Genomic DNA, 17528 nt, shown 5'->3' with positions numbered 1-17528 from the left:
AATTTATAATATTAACTGTTAATACAGTTGGTAGTATTAAATTAGTATTTGAACAAACTACGCAGTTCGTTCTTATTTGAACTGAGTAACAAAGTTCGCCTTTTATATTTATACACAATTATATTTCCATTCAAGTTTTGGTCTTGTAAGTAAAAAACCCAATATGTCATACATTTCTTTAGAAGAATATATTTCTCAGGGTTCTATTTCAAAACCAGTTAGATTCATTCGGGACAATAAACTTATATTATACGTCTAAAAACATCAAGTTATTTTTTAACAAAAACTCTTATTTTATGCGCATTGATGTAACGTCACTTTACATATTCTAAATCTCCAGAAACATTTTTTTCAGAAACGATTGATGTAGGCATTTCAAAACTTCTTTAAAAAGTATTTTAATTCTTGGAAATGATGGATATACTCTGGTATGAATTGGCTTTATACAATAAGCATGTTCATGTAGGATGATAGATTACGAGTGAGGCTTTTGGGTAGTGATGGAATATAATTCATTGCATAATAGTAACTTATTAAGCAAAGTAAATATGTTATTTTGAATTCAACAAATGATAGGTATGGGAAATCATAAACTACGCATTATTAATATTTAGTAATTATATTTAATAATATACTTGCTTGATGCAAAAGTTTAATCATTGATAAGACATGTTTGAACATACGAGACACGTCTGCAGAAAATTAGTGACGAATCAATGGATATGAAAAAAATGGACCCACAAGAGCAATAATTATTAATTAGTATAATTAACTGAACTATTCATTAAGTCGTGTTATTATAATGATTTTGTTATGAAATGCATAAAAATTAAAATATGTTTTCTGAAACACCGAGAATAAGGCCTCAAAGATAGTGTAAATTCTGATGCGAAATATCTAGGTAGTTATAAAAGCATCATTGAAAGTGTGAACTAAGGAGATATTGCACCGAAGCAATTAGTGATCGTCGATTAAAGTGTTTTAGTATAAAAAAAGTTTTCAAGGTTACTTTAATTATAATATTTTCACTAAACATGAAATTTATTTTTAACATTCAACCCGGATATTTTTAACACAGTATTATAAAAAGGTATTAGTTGTTTACATTATGATGATGTTGTTTGGTGAAATGAAAAATCTAATTCTCAGAATCAAAGTTAAAAATCAACTGTGTTAGAAACTTTAAAAGATGAATTTGGTCAACATTTTTTTTTCCTCAAAACATTTAGGGATTTAAAATGTATATTTAAATAAAAAAACCATTTGCGGGAACGGATCGATGCATGGTTATTTGGATTTATTTCACAACAATGACTCGACAAATCTTTTAATGTAATATATTTTCTGAAATGTATTTTTTTTTTTTTTGAATTAAAAATGCATATAATTTTTGGTGAAAAATACAACATAAAAACGCATTTGTATTCACACTAGTTTGTTCAATATTTGAGACCAATCGGTTTAAAAATGACTATATTTTTTTATATTTTTAAATTATTTTTTTTTGTGTCTGTATACACGATAATAATAGGTAGAAATAATGTTTTGATTTTTAATTTCTGTATCTTTTCCGGTGGGAAAGTGAATTCTATTTGGTGAATTGGAAACGTCAATATTTCTAGTAGTTTCCAAAAGTACTGGGAGAAACTAAAAATAACAAAGGAAAAACGGGAATTTTCACGCAAAATCTCGACAAAATCGATTTTTGTTTTTGGTGTAACTCTAAAAAATATTACTCTAGATACCTATATGAAATTGTCACTGAATGTTTATATTACTATTCTCTATATATACCAAACAATTTTAAAATTATTTTAACTCATGTTGAGCTATTTATATGCGTATGAAATTTTCGATTATTATTAGTTCTTTTTTAAATTAATACTTATAAACATGTTCACTCGGTCAAAAGTTACACAATAGTTTTTTATGAGCGTCTAAAGTTGGAATTTTGACAAAATTCGTTAAAATTATAAAAATGCATTAAAATTTTATTTTTATATTTAAGATTTAATATTCCTCATTAACTTTTCTACAATTATCAAAAAAAAAACTTTTCACTTGAAACTCAAACTAAATTTTTATGAATTCAAATTTTTACAACATGGATATTCACTTGATTTCTCATGGAGTGATTTTCTTATTCTTCTGCAATTACCTATGTACTTGAAATTAACACCATATGTCTATTTTATCATTTTCAAAACTTGATTACATTTTCAAAATATTTTAACTTATTTTGAGTTGTTTACGGACATTTTAAATTTTAAATTATTTCAGTTTTTTTTCTATAAATGTCAATAAAATTTGGTTTGTTGGGTCAAAAAGCTTGAAAATGTAATACAAGGCTCTTTAGACATTGTTACAATATCATTTTAAAATATAAAATTACATAGACCAATTACATTTTCTAAGCATTCAAATTTCATATATAGGGAAAGTTTATCAAATAAAAAATTTACAAATTATTTTGCAGTTAAAAATTTATAAAATGTTCAATTTCTATAGCTTACTATTGGAAATTTTAAAAAAGGTTCCACGTAAGTATTTAATAATGTAACGAAAAAAACTAAAAAATATCTTTTTACAAGTTATCTTAAGTTTAAATTTGGACGAAATTAGATACTTAAACATTATTCGTGGGTACTTGAAACTTTAAAACTTCTTAAGTATTTCATTATAATATACAAATAATATTAATTTAACTTACTGACCACTGTATTAATAGTACCAATATAAATATAATATCCTAGGCTGACAAACCATCTCCTTTCAGAAGCGTTGTTCGTATGATAATGATATTATGTCATAGAATTCAAATTTAATGCCATCCATTATAGTGACCCACTTGTAACCTACTGTACAGCAGAGTGATACCAACTTAACCGCTTTTTTAAAGAATAATATTATTTTAGTCTATATTTGTTAAATTATAGTTTCTATAAAGCATGTATATTATTTTTAATTTTGTAAACTGTGCAAACATTTTCAAAATATTATGCTATCAGGTCTATTAAACCAAAACTCAATTTATTATTTTGTTTCTACTGAATAATGTTCACTTTGCGACATATTGATCAGGATGATGACTACCCACCTTTTCTTCAGCTTAATGATTAATGATAATATTGCAACAGTGCTTATAACATTTTTGAAATAAATTAAATATAAAAAATATATTCACTTTCGATCTTAAGTATCAAATCAATAATATTACAAAAATAAAAATACAACATTCAATATTTTTAAAAGCATCCAACGATAAATTTTAAACGACTGATTTTTTTGAATGTTATTTGTAATTTTTTATTAATTTAACTTGTATACTCTGTGCTTAAAATTTTGGCGATACTAAAATCTTCACTAAGATACCAACGATATGTAATCTATTTTTCTAAAACTATCGAGAAGATAATTAATTCTTTTAGTCATATTAACTATGTCATATTAACATAGGTAGGTATAATTTTAATTTAAACAATAATAATTATTATTTATTATTATTTAATTATTGAACTAATGTTCTGCTGCTTAATACTATACTTAATAGTATTATCTTTGTAATTTTTTCATTAAATTAATGTATTCATATTTTGTTTTCACAATTAATTGTATTATTAGCTTGCTATAAACTATAACGTGATTTTCAACGGTTAAATAACATTATATTATGCATATCGGGTAAATTTCACCAAGATATAATATAATCTGTGAGTACAATGTAATATATAAAATGTACTAGTTAAATGAGTAATAATTGCCAAAACACTATAATAATTATTTTATCTCTATATATTATATGGTAATACATCAGTTGTTACTATACCATACTATAGTAACTATAGAAATGGTTTTAAAAAAATAAAATTTTGTATGATATATTCTCGTAATCTATTTTAAATAAGTAACAAATAATTCGTGTCTCGCCCATTTAAAAAAAACATTGTATATACAAAAAAAAAAAGTTCTATTTTGCGTTTCGACAGTATTCTTTTCAGAGAATCCACAGTTATTAATTTGTTTTGATAGTCTATTAATAATGAACAATTTTTCTCGAACACTTAACAAAATTAAAAAGTCTCGATGTGCACGCGTATAGCCAACCTCTCTATTGATTTATAAACAAAAAAAGTTTTTTTTACATTAGTTTTTCAGTATTACAATATCAGTACTATTATTAATAATTATTTATAATAATAATCGATACAAAAAATGTAAGAATATAATCGGGTCTATAGAAATTATTTTACTCAAGTACATTATTTTCATGATTTTTTTATATTTAAATAACATATTTTAGGTAATTAATAATGTTAACATTATTTGTAAGTAATTAATTATAGTCATTACAACACAGTTTGGTACATTATTTTATGTACTGAAACATATTACATATTAAGAACCTAATACTTTTAGATTAACAATTATTTTTAAAATTTAAAATTTAAAACATAATATTATATTATATTGTTGTTTTCTGAGTTTTATACTTTTTATTGTTTACCAAATGTGTTTTTCCTCCAAAACCAACCAAGATGAAAATTTCTTGGAACTGCAATCATAAATCGTTCTAGCTGTAGAACGCCCATTAAACCTTTATAATTTACTTCTAAATACAAATGACTGTTTTTCTTTGTTTTTTCAAATAAGTATTGGAACGTTCCGTTATAATAATTAATGTTATAGTTGTAATTTATTTTTATTTCATTACTCGAGTTATTATACGACTTGATGGCCTATTTTTGTTTCAAATATATTATAGCTGTATTGTGGTGTAAGGCAGTATTTTATTGAAATGTGATTTAATACACTTCGGGGTTCAAAGTGTCCAATAAAATATTCAACGTAATTTTGATTAGGTATTACGATTTTAACTGTATTTCTAGTTCTATACATTTATATTAAACCATTTTTTTGTATGCCAATATTCATATTAACAATAATTTGTATGTCAAATATTACAAGATATATAATTTTAATATTATTTATAATTTATGAATTTATCTTATAGTGCTAATTATATTGAATATCGTATCTTATAGGTACTTTAAAATTACACAAAATAAAAAATCACTAAACCATTAAATATTTGATAAGCTCATATAAGTACGATCGTCGGTAGGAGTCGGTAGTTAAAAGTAAATTAATTTGGTAATTAATTAATTAAATTACTTTTCATAGATTATAATCGCCCAATTTTAGGTAGGACGGTGCATACTAAAGACAAATATTTCAATGTTATCATACAAAATAATAAGTTGTCTCATTTCAGTTAAAATATAGTACAAACATTATTAAACAAAGTTTAGAATTTTTATTATTTAGTATATAATTTTTTTTTAAATATATAATATATAATAGCTTGTATTCAATACAATACAGATAAATATCTACCCCATATTTTTTTACATTAGTCCTTGAATTTACCTGTTTAGTGATTTCATATACATAATATAATATTTTAAATGATAAAAAGACTGATGAATCTGTTTCAATAATTATGCGAACATCTATTTTGCTTAATACTTGACGTGTTTCATATTCTAATTTAATTATCAGATTGTGAGTCTTTAATAATGAGTTTAAACCATTTTCCAAATTAGTCACGATAATCTAATCACCGATGAGTAGAAACAAATTGATTTGGATGTAGGTACAAACTGAAGTATTTAAAACCTTTGTCCTGAAACTGTCTCTTCGTTTATTTGTTAAGACTACGAGTGACGTGCATTTTATATAAGGAATAGTGTTGGTATAAGCTATTTTAACGAACTCGGAGCTATTTTACTTGTAACGATCAATGTGATTTTTAATTAATAATAATATTACCAGTAATTTTGGTTAGGTGTTTTTGTTCAAAGGTAAGGTTATGCTCACTTCAATCGTAGGTACTTCAAATGATATATTTTCAGCCGAACCCAACGGGAACGGCATCAGAGATTTCCAAGATCCGTACGACTAGTTTCGACTTGTTAAACTTTAGGACGTGCTTGTGTATTCGAACACGTGTTGAACACAGGTGTACGGAAATGCGTTCGCTGTGTTTTCGTTATAACACAATAATAATATAGTCTGGGCGGATATATAATGGCTGTAACAATTAGATTAGAATTCCGCGCACCGCAATCCAAACACTTGGCGGCTGATTAACGAAATAAACTCGGAAGTATTTATCTTTTTGTATTCTGATAACTTCCCGGCCGCCATTTATATCAATTGTATTATTCGGTTTGGTATGAAACTACGGACTTCTTAATTGTTTGCTATATTATGCAGCAGTAGGAACGTGGAATTAAACGAATACGTTTTCAAGTCGTTCCTCGAATAAAACGTCGGATTTTTACTCACAAAAAAAAAACCGACCAGTACACGTTTTGGTTTCTGTTTTCCGAAAAAATCTACCAGCTGCTGAAAATTATCAGTTACAATTATTACATTCAGACATAAAATATGACGTGTTGATATACCTCTGAATCGTCTTCGCATTGCGTATAGACCACCTAGGTAGGTATTGCGCCAGATTTTACGGGTTTTTTTCATTATAATAACATTATATGTATCTATACATAATACCGGGTATGTATTATACATAAGAAAAATATATTAAATATTCGATAAAGCATAGCTAATATTCTAACATATCGTTTTCATCGTGAAACATTTTGAAGATGAACGATTTCGTTTTGAGTGGCAAAAAATAGCATCGAGATACTTAAGAGATACATAATTTAAGTAGCTAACATCATCGACTAAACGTCACAATAATAAATCAAAAACAGCTAGGAACGGTCATAAAAAGCACTTAAATACATTGATTGTAAATGTGGATTCAATATTGTAATAGATTGTTATTGAACGACTAAACCTGAAGAATTCTGAATGGAATAACTGCAGCCTCGGACGGAATGGAGAAATCTTCGAATTGTAAATGGAAATAATCAATTCTAAACCAACAACTAAAAAATATTTAATTATTTTCAGAACAGATTTATTTTTTTTATGATACATACCTACGCCCTACCTAAATACATATTATTTTCATGTTATTTAGTCTATGATTAATTTATTGGCAGTATTTTTATATTTAAGTAAAAACTTATTTTCATAATATGTAAATAATTGAACTTAGAAGTTCTTTTATTTATAAAATTAATAATGCTTAAAACCGAACTTAAAGTTAAAGTAAAAAAAAAAAAAAAAATGTTTTTGAATACATTTAGTACACACACCTAATTAAATATATTCACAAAAAGTTTTAAACATTTAGATAGTAACAAATATACAGCAATCGTTGTTATCATAAACTGAGTAAAATTTACTTTTTGGTTTCCATAAAACAAGTTAAAACGTATATTATGTTGTAATTAAATGAATAACAACCGTCTAAAATAACAATGACTTATTATGAGACACATAAATTAGGTACTTATACGTAATATTTGAATATTATTTTATTTACGTAAAAGTCTTGTTTTCTGTTTTGTATGATATACAAATTACATTAAAATAGTTGTACAGGTTTTTTATATGTATAAAAAAAATGTTTCCATATAAATAAAACCTTTTGACGTTATGGATTAAAAATATAATCTATTATTTTAAATGTTAGTCAAATTAAAATTTGAAATTTGTAACTAGTACACGTAAGCATATGTTATATGTTATATGCTGAAATATTTTAATTATAATAAATAAAAAAAAAAAAAAACAACTTGAAAACAATTTTTATAATGAAGTTAAAAATAAATTTGGTTCATTCATTTTTGATTAGCTAATTATTTAAAATTAGTTGTTTTGAATAGTGCAAATTTAGGCAATTATTTTTAAACTTATACAGTTTTATTTAATCCAACACTGTTTTTAAGATATTTAAACTTAGTAATAATATATTGTAATTTCAACAAATTTTTTTATTTATTTTAATACCCAACCTTAACGGGCATTCACAGACGTATAAATATATGAAGTACATTACACAATATAATAGATTAAAATACAATACAAATTTAAACGAAGAAATGTTCAAATTTAGGAAACTATTTAAATATTATATAATTTCTGAGGTGAGAAAAATAGCGTGAAAAGAACAACAATAATAATCGAACGAAGGATTCTTTTCGTGTGATGCAAGAGATGGAATAAAAGGTATTTTGTACAAAATCAGACGATGATTGTGATGCATGGAATAAAGCATAATTTCTTGTCTATTGGGCGGGAACATTAAAGTTAATGTCCACCGCTTAAGAAAGAGCTAGAGAGTCCACAAAGCTAAAAATAAAACCGGATAAAAATCGGCTACCAGTCAGACGTGAGCTACAACACTGCGCAGGTTTAACATTCAGCTAATGATTAATTGTTCATCATCACGAGGGAAGAATAAAGGGAATTCGGAGACACGGAAGTTAGAAAAATATAAAAAAAAAAAGGCATACCGTAAGAAGTTCTTATGTATTCAGTTTATTCAACATTGAACCTCCAGAAGTGTGAGGGTTGAAAAATATAGAACCGTATCGATAGGTACATGGTCATGTGGGAGCAGAATCAATTGCTTTTTAGAGGGACAGAGTGTTTAAAATCTTGTTCGGTCTTTTGGACCACACCGTGGGGCTTAAACTTGTATATTACATTTCTTCGTTGGGTATGTGAGGACTGAGGTTTCAAGTTTCACACCGAGACGCTGTGTGACGGTTGGAAAGCTACGAAAACCATATCCACCAGTAGAGTATCCGAAGCTCATCTGTGGGGGTGGGGTGTATACGAAAACATCCCTACTTCGCAGCAATCATATACTACTCGAATTGGTTTTCTTTAACCGTAATAAAATTATTTTTTTTATTTCGTTTGACGGCGATTTGGTGATAATTTCCGCCATCATCGTATCGTAAGGCCCAGCTAACCCAGCTCCCGGCGAACCATAACCCCAATCTCCCTTGAGCTCCTAAATATATGCTACATTCGTGTACAGACGGCCTCAGTGATAAAATAATATAATAAAATAATATATTATAATAATAATAATAATATGTTTGTTGTTCCACAGACGTAGGAGACATCGATGCTGCATCTCGGCGGCGCACGGCTGGCGCTCGGACGACGGCCACGGACGCGATGAACTCGTCGGCCGGTGGTCAAAACGGGACGGCCGGAAATCGGTCGTCGTCGCCTTTCCCCGAGTGGAGCGGGAGCGGCGGCGGTGGCGGTAACTGGTCCGTAGTGCTCTGTCCCGTGTTCGAGGGCGACGGGACGGACGAGGACGACTTCAACCTGCTGTTCGAGTTCATCACGTACGGCGTGCTGCTGAACGTGATCGGCTTGTTCGGCATACTGGGCAATGTGATATCCATGGTGATCCTGTCCCGGCCGCAGATGAAGTCGTCCATCAACTACCTGCTGATCGGCCTGGCCCGGTGTGACACGGTGCTGATCGTCACGTCCATTCTACTGTTCGGGCTGCCCGTCGTCTACCCGGCCACCGGACACCTGTTCAACTACTACTTCAAGGTGTACCCGCTGATCGCGCCCGTCGTCTACCCCATAGCGATGGTCTCGCAGACCGTGTCCGTGTACCTGACGCTCACCGTCACCCTAGAGCGGTTCGTGGCCGTCTGCCACCCGCTCCGCGCCCGGTCACTGTGCACGTACGGCCGGGCCCGGGCCTACGTAGTGGCCACCATCGCGTTCGCCATCCTCTATAACGTCACCAGGTTCCTGGAGGTGCGCGTCCAGAAGTGCATGCACACCGGTTACAACCAGTACGTGTACCAGGTATACCCCAGCGACCTGCGCAACGACCGCGACTACATATCCGTCTACATACATTGGATGTACCTGCTCATCATGTACTTCATACCGTTCGGGTCACTGGCCGTGCTCAACGCCGCCATTTACCGCCAGGTGAGCCCTACGCAACGACACGCGTCAGTGAGTCACCGAGTAATCGGTATCATGACTAGCAGCGATCAAGAGCTTAAGTTGTGAGGGGGGTAGGGGTGATGGGGATGGATTGGGGTAAGAGGATGGGGGAGCCGAGCAGGTTATTTCTCACGGAGTATTATCGGATGACCAAATTGGAGATACCGTTTTTGACATATTTATTAATTTTATTACAACAGAAGCAAATACAAAACTATTGATTGAATTCGAATAGTATTGATGACCTTTTACTCTCTCTTATTTTCAATATGAGCAAAAAAATAATAATAAAATGTCATCGTCGTTAAAATATAGGTATTGCTGTTTACGTGACATGATAATAATATGTCCGCGTAGAACAAAGACTTTTAACAAATCCGGTACCCAATATTATTTCCAAGCTTACACCATTACTGACCATGTATACAAAAACCATGACACATAAATCTTTAAAAATATAAATTGTTGTAAAACTGATGAGGGACCGTAAATAATTTGTTCGCGGTCGACCCCTGCTACCATGAGTATAATAATATTATAATAGGTGTAAAACGTATAAGTATTAAGCATATTTTTGAATCGCGTTTATTCATGCTATATCAATTTATCCTATGACTGATGAATATCATCAAAGGTAGATATTATAACCGAACAAATGAGGCCACTCGCCGTCAACCATAATATCTCACCATGATTAATAAATTCACCTCTGGTTCACACGTTATCGCATGTTAAATCATATTATAAAACTTTATGACATTATAATAATGTTATAACTGTACAACGACAAGACTGTCCTCCAACTTAAAAAAGTTCATAAAGCGAGACTTGTCAAGTTATAATAATAATAGATTAATATTTTCATATATGTATTATTTATAATGTATAATTTAGCAAAGTAGGCCGTAAAATAGACACAGGTGGCTATTTTTAGGTATTGGCCTCATGCTAAACGACAGAAATAATATGGAAAAATAATATTTTATGTTTCGTGTTTGTAATGGATTTTTCATTTTTATTTCTCACAATATTTTAACTTTACATAATATTATGTTTCTTAGAACTAACACGGTAGCTCACGTTACTTAGCTAGTTTGTTCAGGTCAAAGTATTAAATTGGATTTTGTATAATATCAAACGGTAACTGGTGGTGATCTGCAGATTATTCGGGCTCGAAGTATTAGTGGACAAACTTATTACAAACAATTTAACAAAATGTCATACAACTAGTGTTGAGTTTTTGTTTTTTTTTCTTATCTATTTTTAATACCCATGTTACTACGAGCACTACCTATAAATTATCATCCATGCGAAAACCCAAAGTTGGTATTTACAGTTTATAAATTAATAAGAAATTAATTAAGTAATGTAAATAACGTGAGACGGACAATGATAAAGCTATAAACACCTTTTTTTAAAATATGTATCATACAATACATCCTCGAATATTTAATCTTTATTAGTTATTTTGATTATTATTTTTTTTCAAAAATAAATTTCTACAAACTGTCGAAATAATACATTAAATGTAGCGTATGGTATAATTTTTGTACACGCCGCAACCGTTATTATTTGATACTATATTTATATATTATATTGTATTAAATCGTTATTCGTTATTAAAATGTATTGTATGAATAAACCATTAAGTTTAGTGTATGAAAATATTCCTTGACATTTCATTATAACCATTAGTTGCATAATAAATATTATTATTAGATAGTAATGTTAAATATTAAATAATATTATCAGACTGGTTGAAAATCGATTTGGGTAGTTAAAAATAAAACTGTAAGTGATTGAAAGTGAAATAATTTGGTCAGTAAATAGAAAATGAGGGGCACATTACTCTAAAATTGAAAATGAAGATAGAGATTTAATGTGCAACCAAGAAGAAGATATAAAAGTGTCACATAATATTAAAAATCTAGAGTTCTTTGAAGCGCAAAAGCAGTGAAATAAATTTATAATCAAGTTGCATAGGTTGCACAAAGGTTGGAGAGTAGTTATTGAATTCAATAAAGTTTTCGATTGTTTAAACAAGGTTTACTCAATGTAAATTACGGTATGTAATCATACAATTTGACATTTTATTGATGTAGCTTTTAACCTTATTGTGGTGAAACTATGGTATATATTTGGGTATTCAGGAATTATAATATAATATTATTAGAAAAAGTGCACATGTGCAGTACTTTAGTTTCAAAGATGAAATAAAGTTAATATTGTTATTTGTTTCGTTTATAATATAGTCTCACTATGTTCAAATAAATAGGTATATAATATTGTGATAGACTACAATTGTTGAACTCACGTGTATAACTATAAACTTTGAATCATTAGTGATTAATGATTAGGTCAGCGGAAGCTTCGTTCAAATAAGATCCAAAATAAAATTCAATTTTAAAGCCATCTAAAGTGGCTTAGCTATAATACATTTGACTGCTCATCTCTATAAATTTAGAAATTATATGTGATTCGATCTATGAAGTAAACTAACTCACTGTATATTTAGGTATGATATGAAATTGTTAGTTTGTATTAGCAATAATTGTAAAATCGAAAGAATTACAATGTATAACATTATATTTTTAAACAAATTATAGTTATTATAGTAAAAAGACAAAAGACATTTAAAAAAAAAATCAAACGCAATATTCTTCTAAAATACACAAAGCAACTAAGCATAAACGTGAACATAATACAATAGTATAACATCCATTATAAAAAAAAAAAAAAGTCATTATTATTTAGATTTTATGTTTTGGTCACTGTGGTGATTATTATATTCAAATTAAAACAAAAAGTCAAATACTTTTTTAACTTATAGATTTATATAATATAATAATATTTGTATAGATATCTCATTCATTAAAACATTGAAATAATATAAATACGCAATATGCCCATCACAAATACCTTACAGGTGTTTATTCATACTTGAAATTTAAATTATGCGATACTATAAAACAAATATCTGTTGTCTAGATATTGAAAACTCGTGAAGTACTCATTATGTTATTTCGAAAACCATAGACCACATACCTTTAACTTCGGTGGAAAAAGGTATGGCGCCAGTTACTTTTTTGTTTTTAAATTATGCATTAAACAAAACAAATCAGGACTCGTGGAACTTCCCCTCGTCCAACCGATACCATTAAAAAACCAAAAATTATTGCACTTAAGTTTTTTTTTGGTAGTCCGAGGATAATAATAATATCATAATATCATGCGTTTTGCACTAAGTCTTATAACGTTACTAAAGTTTGGTCAATGCGTTAGGTCACGGACCATGAATCATGTGATTCACCGCGTATGGCTGTGACAAGTTACCCTCCAATGGGTTAAGCGCTCTTGTGTGAATTTACGTCATCTGTATCAAGGGAGCTTGGCTTTTTGTAGCATTAAATCAAGTTTATAGTATGACCCGTGTGTTCAAAAATATTAAATTATATTAAGTAAATTAAAAATAAACTTCTGTCTTCAACAAGTAGATTGAAATATTGTGTTTAATGTTCATTGGTGAAAATGACGAGTGCACGTTCTACCGATGCAGTTTTAGTTTACTACTGCAAAAACTATAAATATTTATAATATATTTTCGCCTTGATATTAAATTAAAATATTTTATCGTGTTCTTTAATTTTTTTTTATTTTAATATCACATGGTTTTATATTATTACTGATTAAGTAAATGTACCTACGCAAAACGAATACAATATTGGATAATAGGTGCGTATCACTTACTAAAAACCCACCGAATTATATTCATTTATTGATGGTTTATGCTAATTATCTTTACGTGACTAGATTTTTAGGTTTAAAAATAGATTCACTCTATTGAATTCTATCATTTCAATACATTTTTATCGAGTTAATGATTATAAGTAAATAAATTAGTATAGAAAGAAGAAACAAAAAATACGCAATCTACTAATACGATTATTCTGTTAATTTATTGAAATTCTATCACGAGAAACTGAAACTAAAACCGAACTTGATCAGATACTATAATTAGTGTGTTTTAATGTGTTTATTCGACTTTGTTTTACATTTTAGTGCATCGTTTGGACTTGAATAACGTTTTGCTGAATATTTTTTTCAAGATTTATCTTATAATATTCAAAATAACTTACATAAATATTTTAAAATCTGTAATAACAACAAAGTGTTCATTTAAGTGTTTAAAAATTTAAGATCATGACACTGAGGTAAAATATAAAACTCGCATAAATAGTTTGAAATGAAAAATATTGACATATTATCCATGAATACGCTTTTGTGTAAATTTATTCAATAATTAAAGCAAGTTATTGAATATTCAATAAGGCACTATAATAAGTCCGAGTAATTTATCAAATGCTTTTGAAATGTAAAAAAAAATAATAACAGGGCATTTCAGAATCATTTTGAAATATATTAACTTTACGGTCGATAAAGTTATACCAGTGATACAGGGTAGTAATAAAACGCCTTAATACACTCGGAAGGAAACACCCACTATGAGTATAATATATCACACTATATATCAAATAATATGTATATTGTGTATGATATTATCGTAGTTAACAATGAGGATATTATGCTTAGCTTCTTTGTGTATTTTAGAAGAACGTTGGGTTTAATTTTTAACTACGTCTATTGTAGTCTACTTACCAACATGTTCGTGTTTACGGACATTGGAATATTTAATAAATATAAATATTATATAGATATTTGACAAAATACCTGAATGGGGTTAGCAAGTGGAGCAAGTAGGGAGCTAAAGTGGCTAAACCCTCTGCTATTAATATTGTAATAATTGGTTCAATTTTGGTTTTCATTGGTACGGTATAGATTTCTAGGTGAATTCGTTACACTACTCAGACGATAAAGTTATATGATAACATTTGCTAAGGGTACGTTAGCACTGAGCTATTTAAGGAGTTTTCGTCTGAGAACTAAACCCAAAAGTTTGGCTATATCGCTCGGCAGTAATTGAATAACTTTGAGGTACAAAATGGTATTGAAACGCACATTAACGGTATTATGACACTGTCCGAACATTATTATAGCATTCAACTGTATTATGTGCAAAAGTTTTACATTATTTTTTTTATCCGTTAAAAATATATAATATATACTAGGTATTAGCAATTCATTACTTACCTATTGTTATGAAATATAAATCGTTATTTTGGATCAAAGTTTTTGGAACTGAAGGGCTCACTGCAACAATCAGGCAAATCCACTTTTCTTGAAAATCATTTTTTAGTTGTTTCGAATGCGTCATATCATCACGGTTAATACTGTTCAAAAACAATAGGTATGTCCAATCGTTGTTTACGGAGATAACGTGCAAATGGACTAACCTTGTTTAATATTTTATGGTAAAAAACAAGTCAAGTCCGGACTTGGTTTTTGCAGCTAATATATTGTTATAATATATTTTCTGCATGATAACAATACTAAATATTATATTTTATGATCAAAACGTCAAAATAATGAACATGCACAGTATTATAGTCCATGTTGTTAAAATCAGTTCAAAGCATTACTCAATAATTAAATATTATTCGTAATGACGATCACTAATTAAACTGGTTAGGTACTGATTTTAAGTAAATATTTTTTTTTTACTTGACAATAAGTAAATACTTGAATATACATTGCATTTTATGAGCAAAACCCTGGAAAAAGTCCACATCATTCAAGAATATATATGCAAGAGAAAAACCATATACTGGGGCATGTTATTTGACAACAATAAATTGTGTGTGCTACCCAATATCATTGTTTGTCATTAAATTACTTTGTTTTTTTTATTTTCTATTGGCTAACCTAGTTACTAGGATAAAAATTCAAAATTGTATAACATATATTTTATCATTAATTATATGGCTAATTAGCACTTGTCAGTTAAGAACATTATGATGCATATCTAGTATCATTTTATTGAACAAAACGATTCAACGGCAATGGTTTTAAGCGTAAAGTTATGTGATTACAATTTTATTTTAAAAATATGTTTCAAAATGAAATTATATAATTCTGGCATTTTCAAAAATGTATTACTTTCATTTCCCCAGAATTTCGGATAAATGCTCAGGTAAACCATTTTTTATTTCTGAAGTCTTCGTATTTTGAACATTCTGTTATTATATATTTGACTGTTGTATCAGTATTTAGTATATTATATTTAAAATAATACTTTCATTTACATAACATTTATATTTTGAAGTCAAAACAATTATTTAGTTATTCAATAAATATTATTGAAGATTACGATTTTTAGATTCTTTAGATAAAAATGCATTATGCACACTGTACACTGCACAAAGGTTACACCATGTTTGCACCTTATTATTTGTGACATAAAAAAAATTTAAGAAACTAAGAAATTATTGTATCAACCGTTTTAAAAGATCTTACTTCGAGCTATTATTTTTTTTTTTGCAATTTGTTATTATTATAAATTATATTATATTTGACATCTCAACACAGCTGATGTAATGCATCCTTAAAAATCTCCAGATTACTCAGTATAAACTATTTTCTTTTTTTACTCATAAAAACTATCCTCCTAGATTCAGTGAAAATCTAAATAAAACAAACTTTAAGACGTATAGATGAATAAAATATTTAATACATTATGGATAAAAATTAAATATTAATTGAATTAAATGTTTTTTGACGAGCTTGGAAATATATGTATTTTAGTGAATTTTTTTTATTTTTAAAAATTGTACATAATAAAGTGCCATCTAACAATTTTATATCTATTGAAATATTATATTATATTAAATTAAAGCTATCGTTTACAATAATATACCTGTAGAGTAACATTATATATTACATAAATGTTGTCCAATATGAAAATCATAAGACTTAATCTATTTGTATTATAAAATTAAATTTAACTTACAAAAAACAACGAATATTTACTTAGTAATAATAACCATAGTAAATAATAAAGTTGAATATAACTATTTAATCTAGTGGAGTTCATCACTTATAGAAAATAGAAAGAATGATATTTTTTCTTGTAATGTTTATTTTTAAAACGACTTAATGATTTTTAATTACAACTGAACTTAACTCATTCAAATAATAACCGCCTCGAGGTCCAAAATAATAAAATATAATAACAACACAGTAAGTTATACAAGTGATTTAAAATCTTAATTTTCCAAGTGGCCTATGCAATGGTTGGTACAATTAGTTGATGGCCTTTTTAGTTTTTTTTAACCATTTTAATAACAGATAGGTAATACACTTGAAATCAAAAGGTTGTTTTTTAATTAGGTTTTAAAGGATTTTTTTTCTATTTCCTTGCAACTGATTGTAATGTTTTGTGAGATCTCGAGCACTTCGTTCCAAATGAAATAAACGTTTGGAAAAAATATTTAATAATTAATTATAATACTAAATGTTTTTTTTTTTGGTTTGTTTTCTTATGCTATACTCTATATTATGTACACACCATCGTTTGTTTTTTTAATGTCGTTGGAACTTACTGTATTATCATACTTTGACGACTGTTTTCCATAAAACATAGTTTCGTGATATAATTAAATCGTAATGACATGTCATAATAACGTTTTTTGCTTATTTCACCGATGAATATTTCTTAACAA

The 17528-nt window shown here is 28.3% G+C and overlaps 1 protein-coding gene across 1 annotated transcript in view; it reads left to right on the top strand.

The window, feature by feature from the left end:
• LOC132951060 (FMRFamide receptor) overlaps positions 1-17528 on the top strand; it is a 141453-nt gene that overhangs the window by 103998 nt on the left and 19927 nt on the right. The window contains exon 3 of the mRNA XM_061022754.1: positions 9041-9894. Coding sequence (XP_060878737.1) covers positions 9109-9894 — 786 coding nt within the window. The 5' untranslated portion in view covers positions 9041-9108. The remainder of the gene's footprint in view (positions 1-9040; positions 9895-17528) is intronic.

The sequence above is a fragment of the Metopolophium dirhodum genome, chromosome 8 (assembly GCF_019925205.1).
Source record: "Metopolophium dirhodum isolate CAU chromosome 8, ASM1992520v1, whole genome shotgun sequence".
Classification (NCBI taxonomy): Eukaryota; Metazoa; Arthropoda; class Insecta; order Hemiptera; family Aphididae; genus Metopolophium; species Metopolophium dirhodum.
This window is presented reverse-complemented; position numbering and strand designations above follow the sequence as displayed.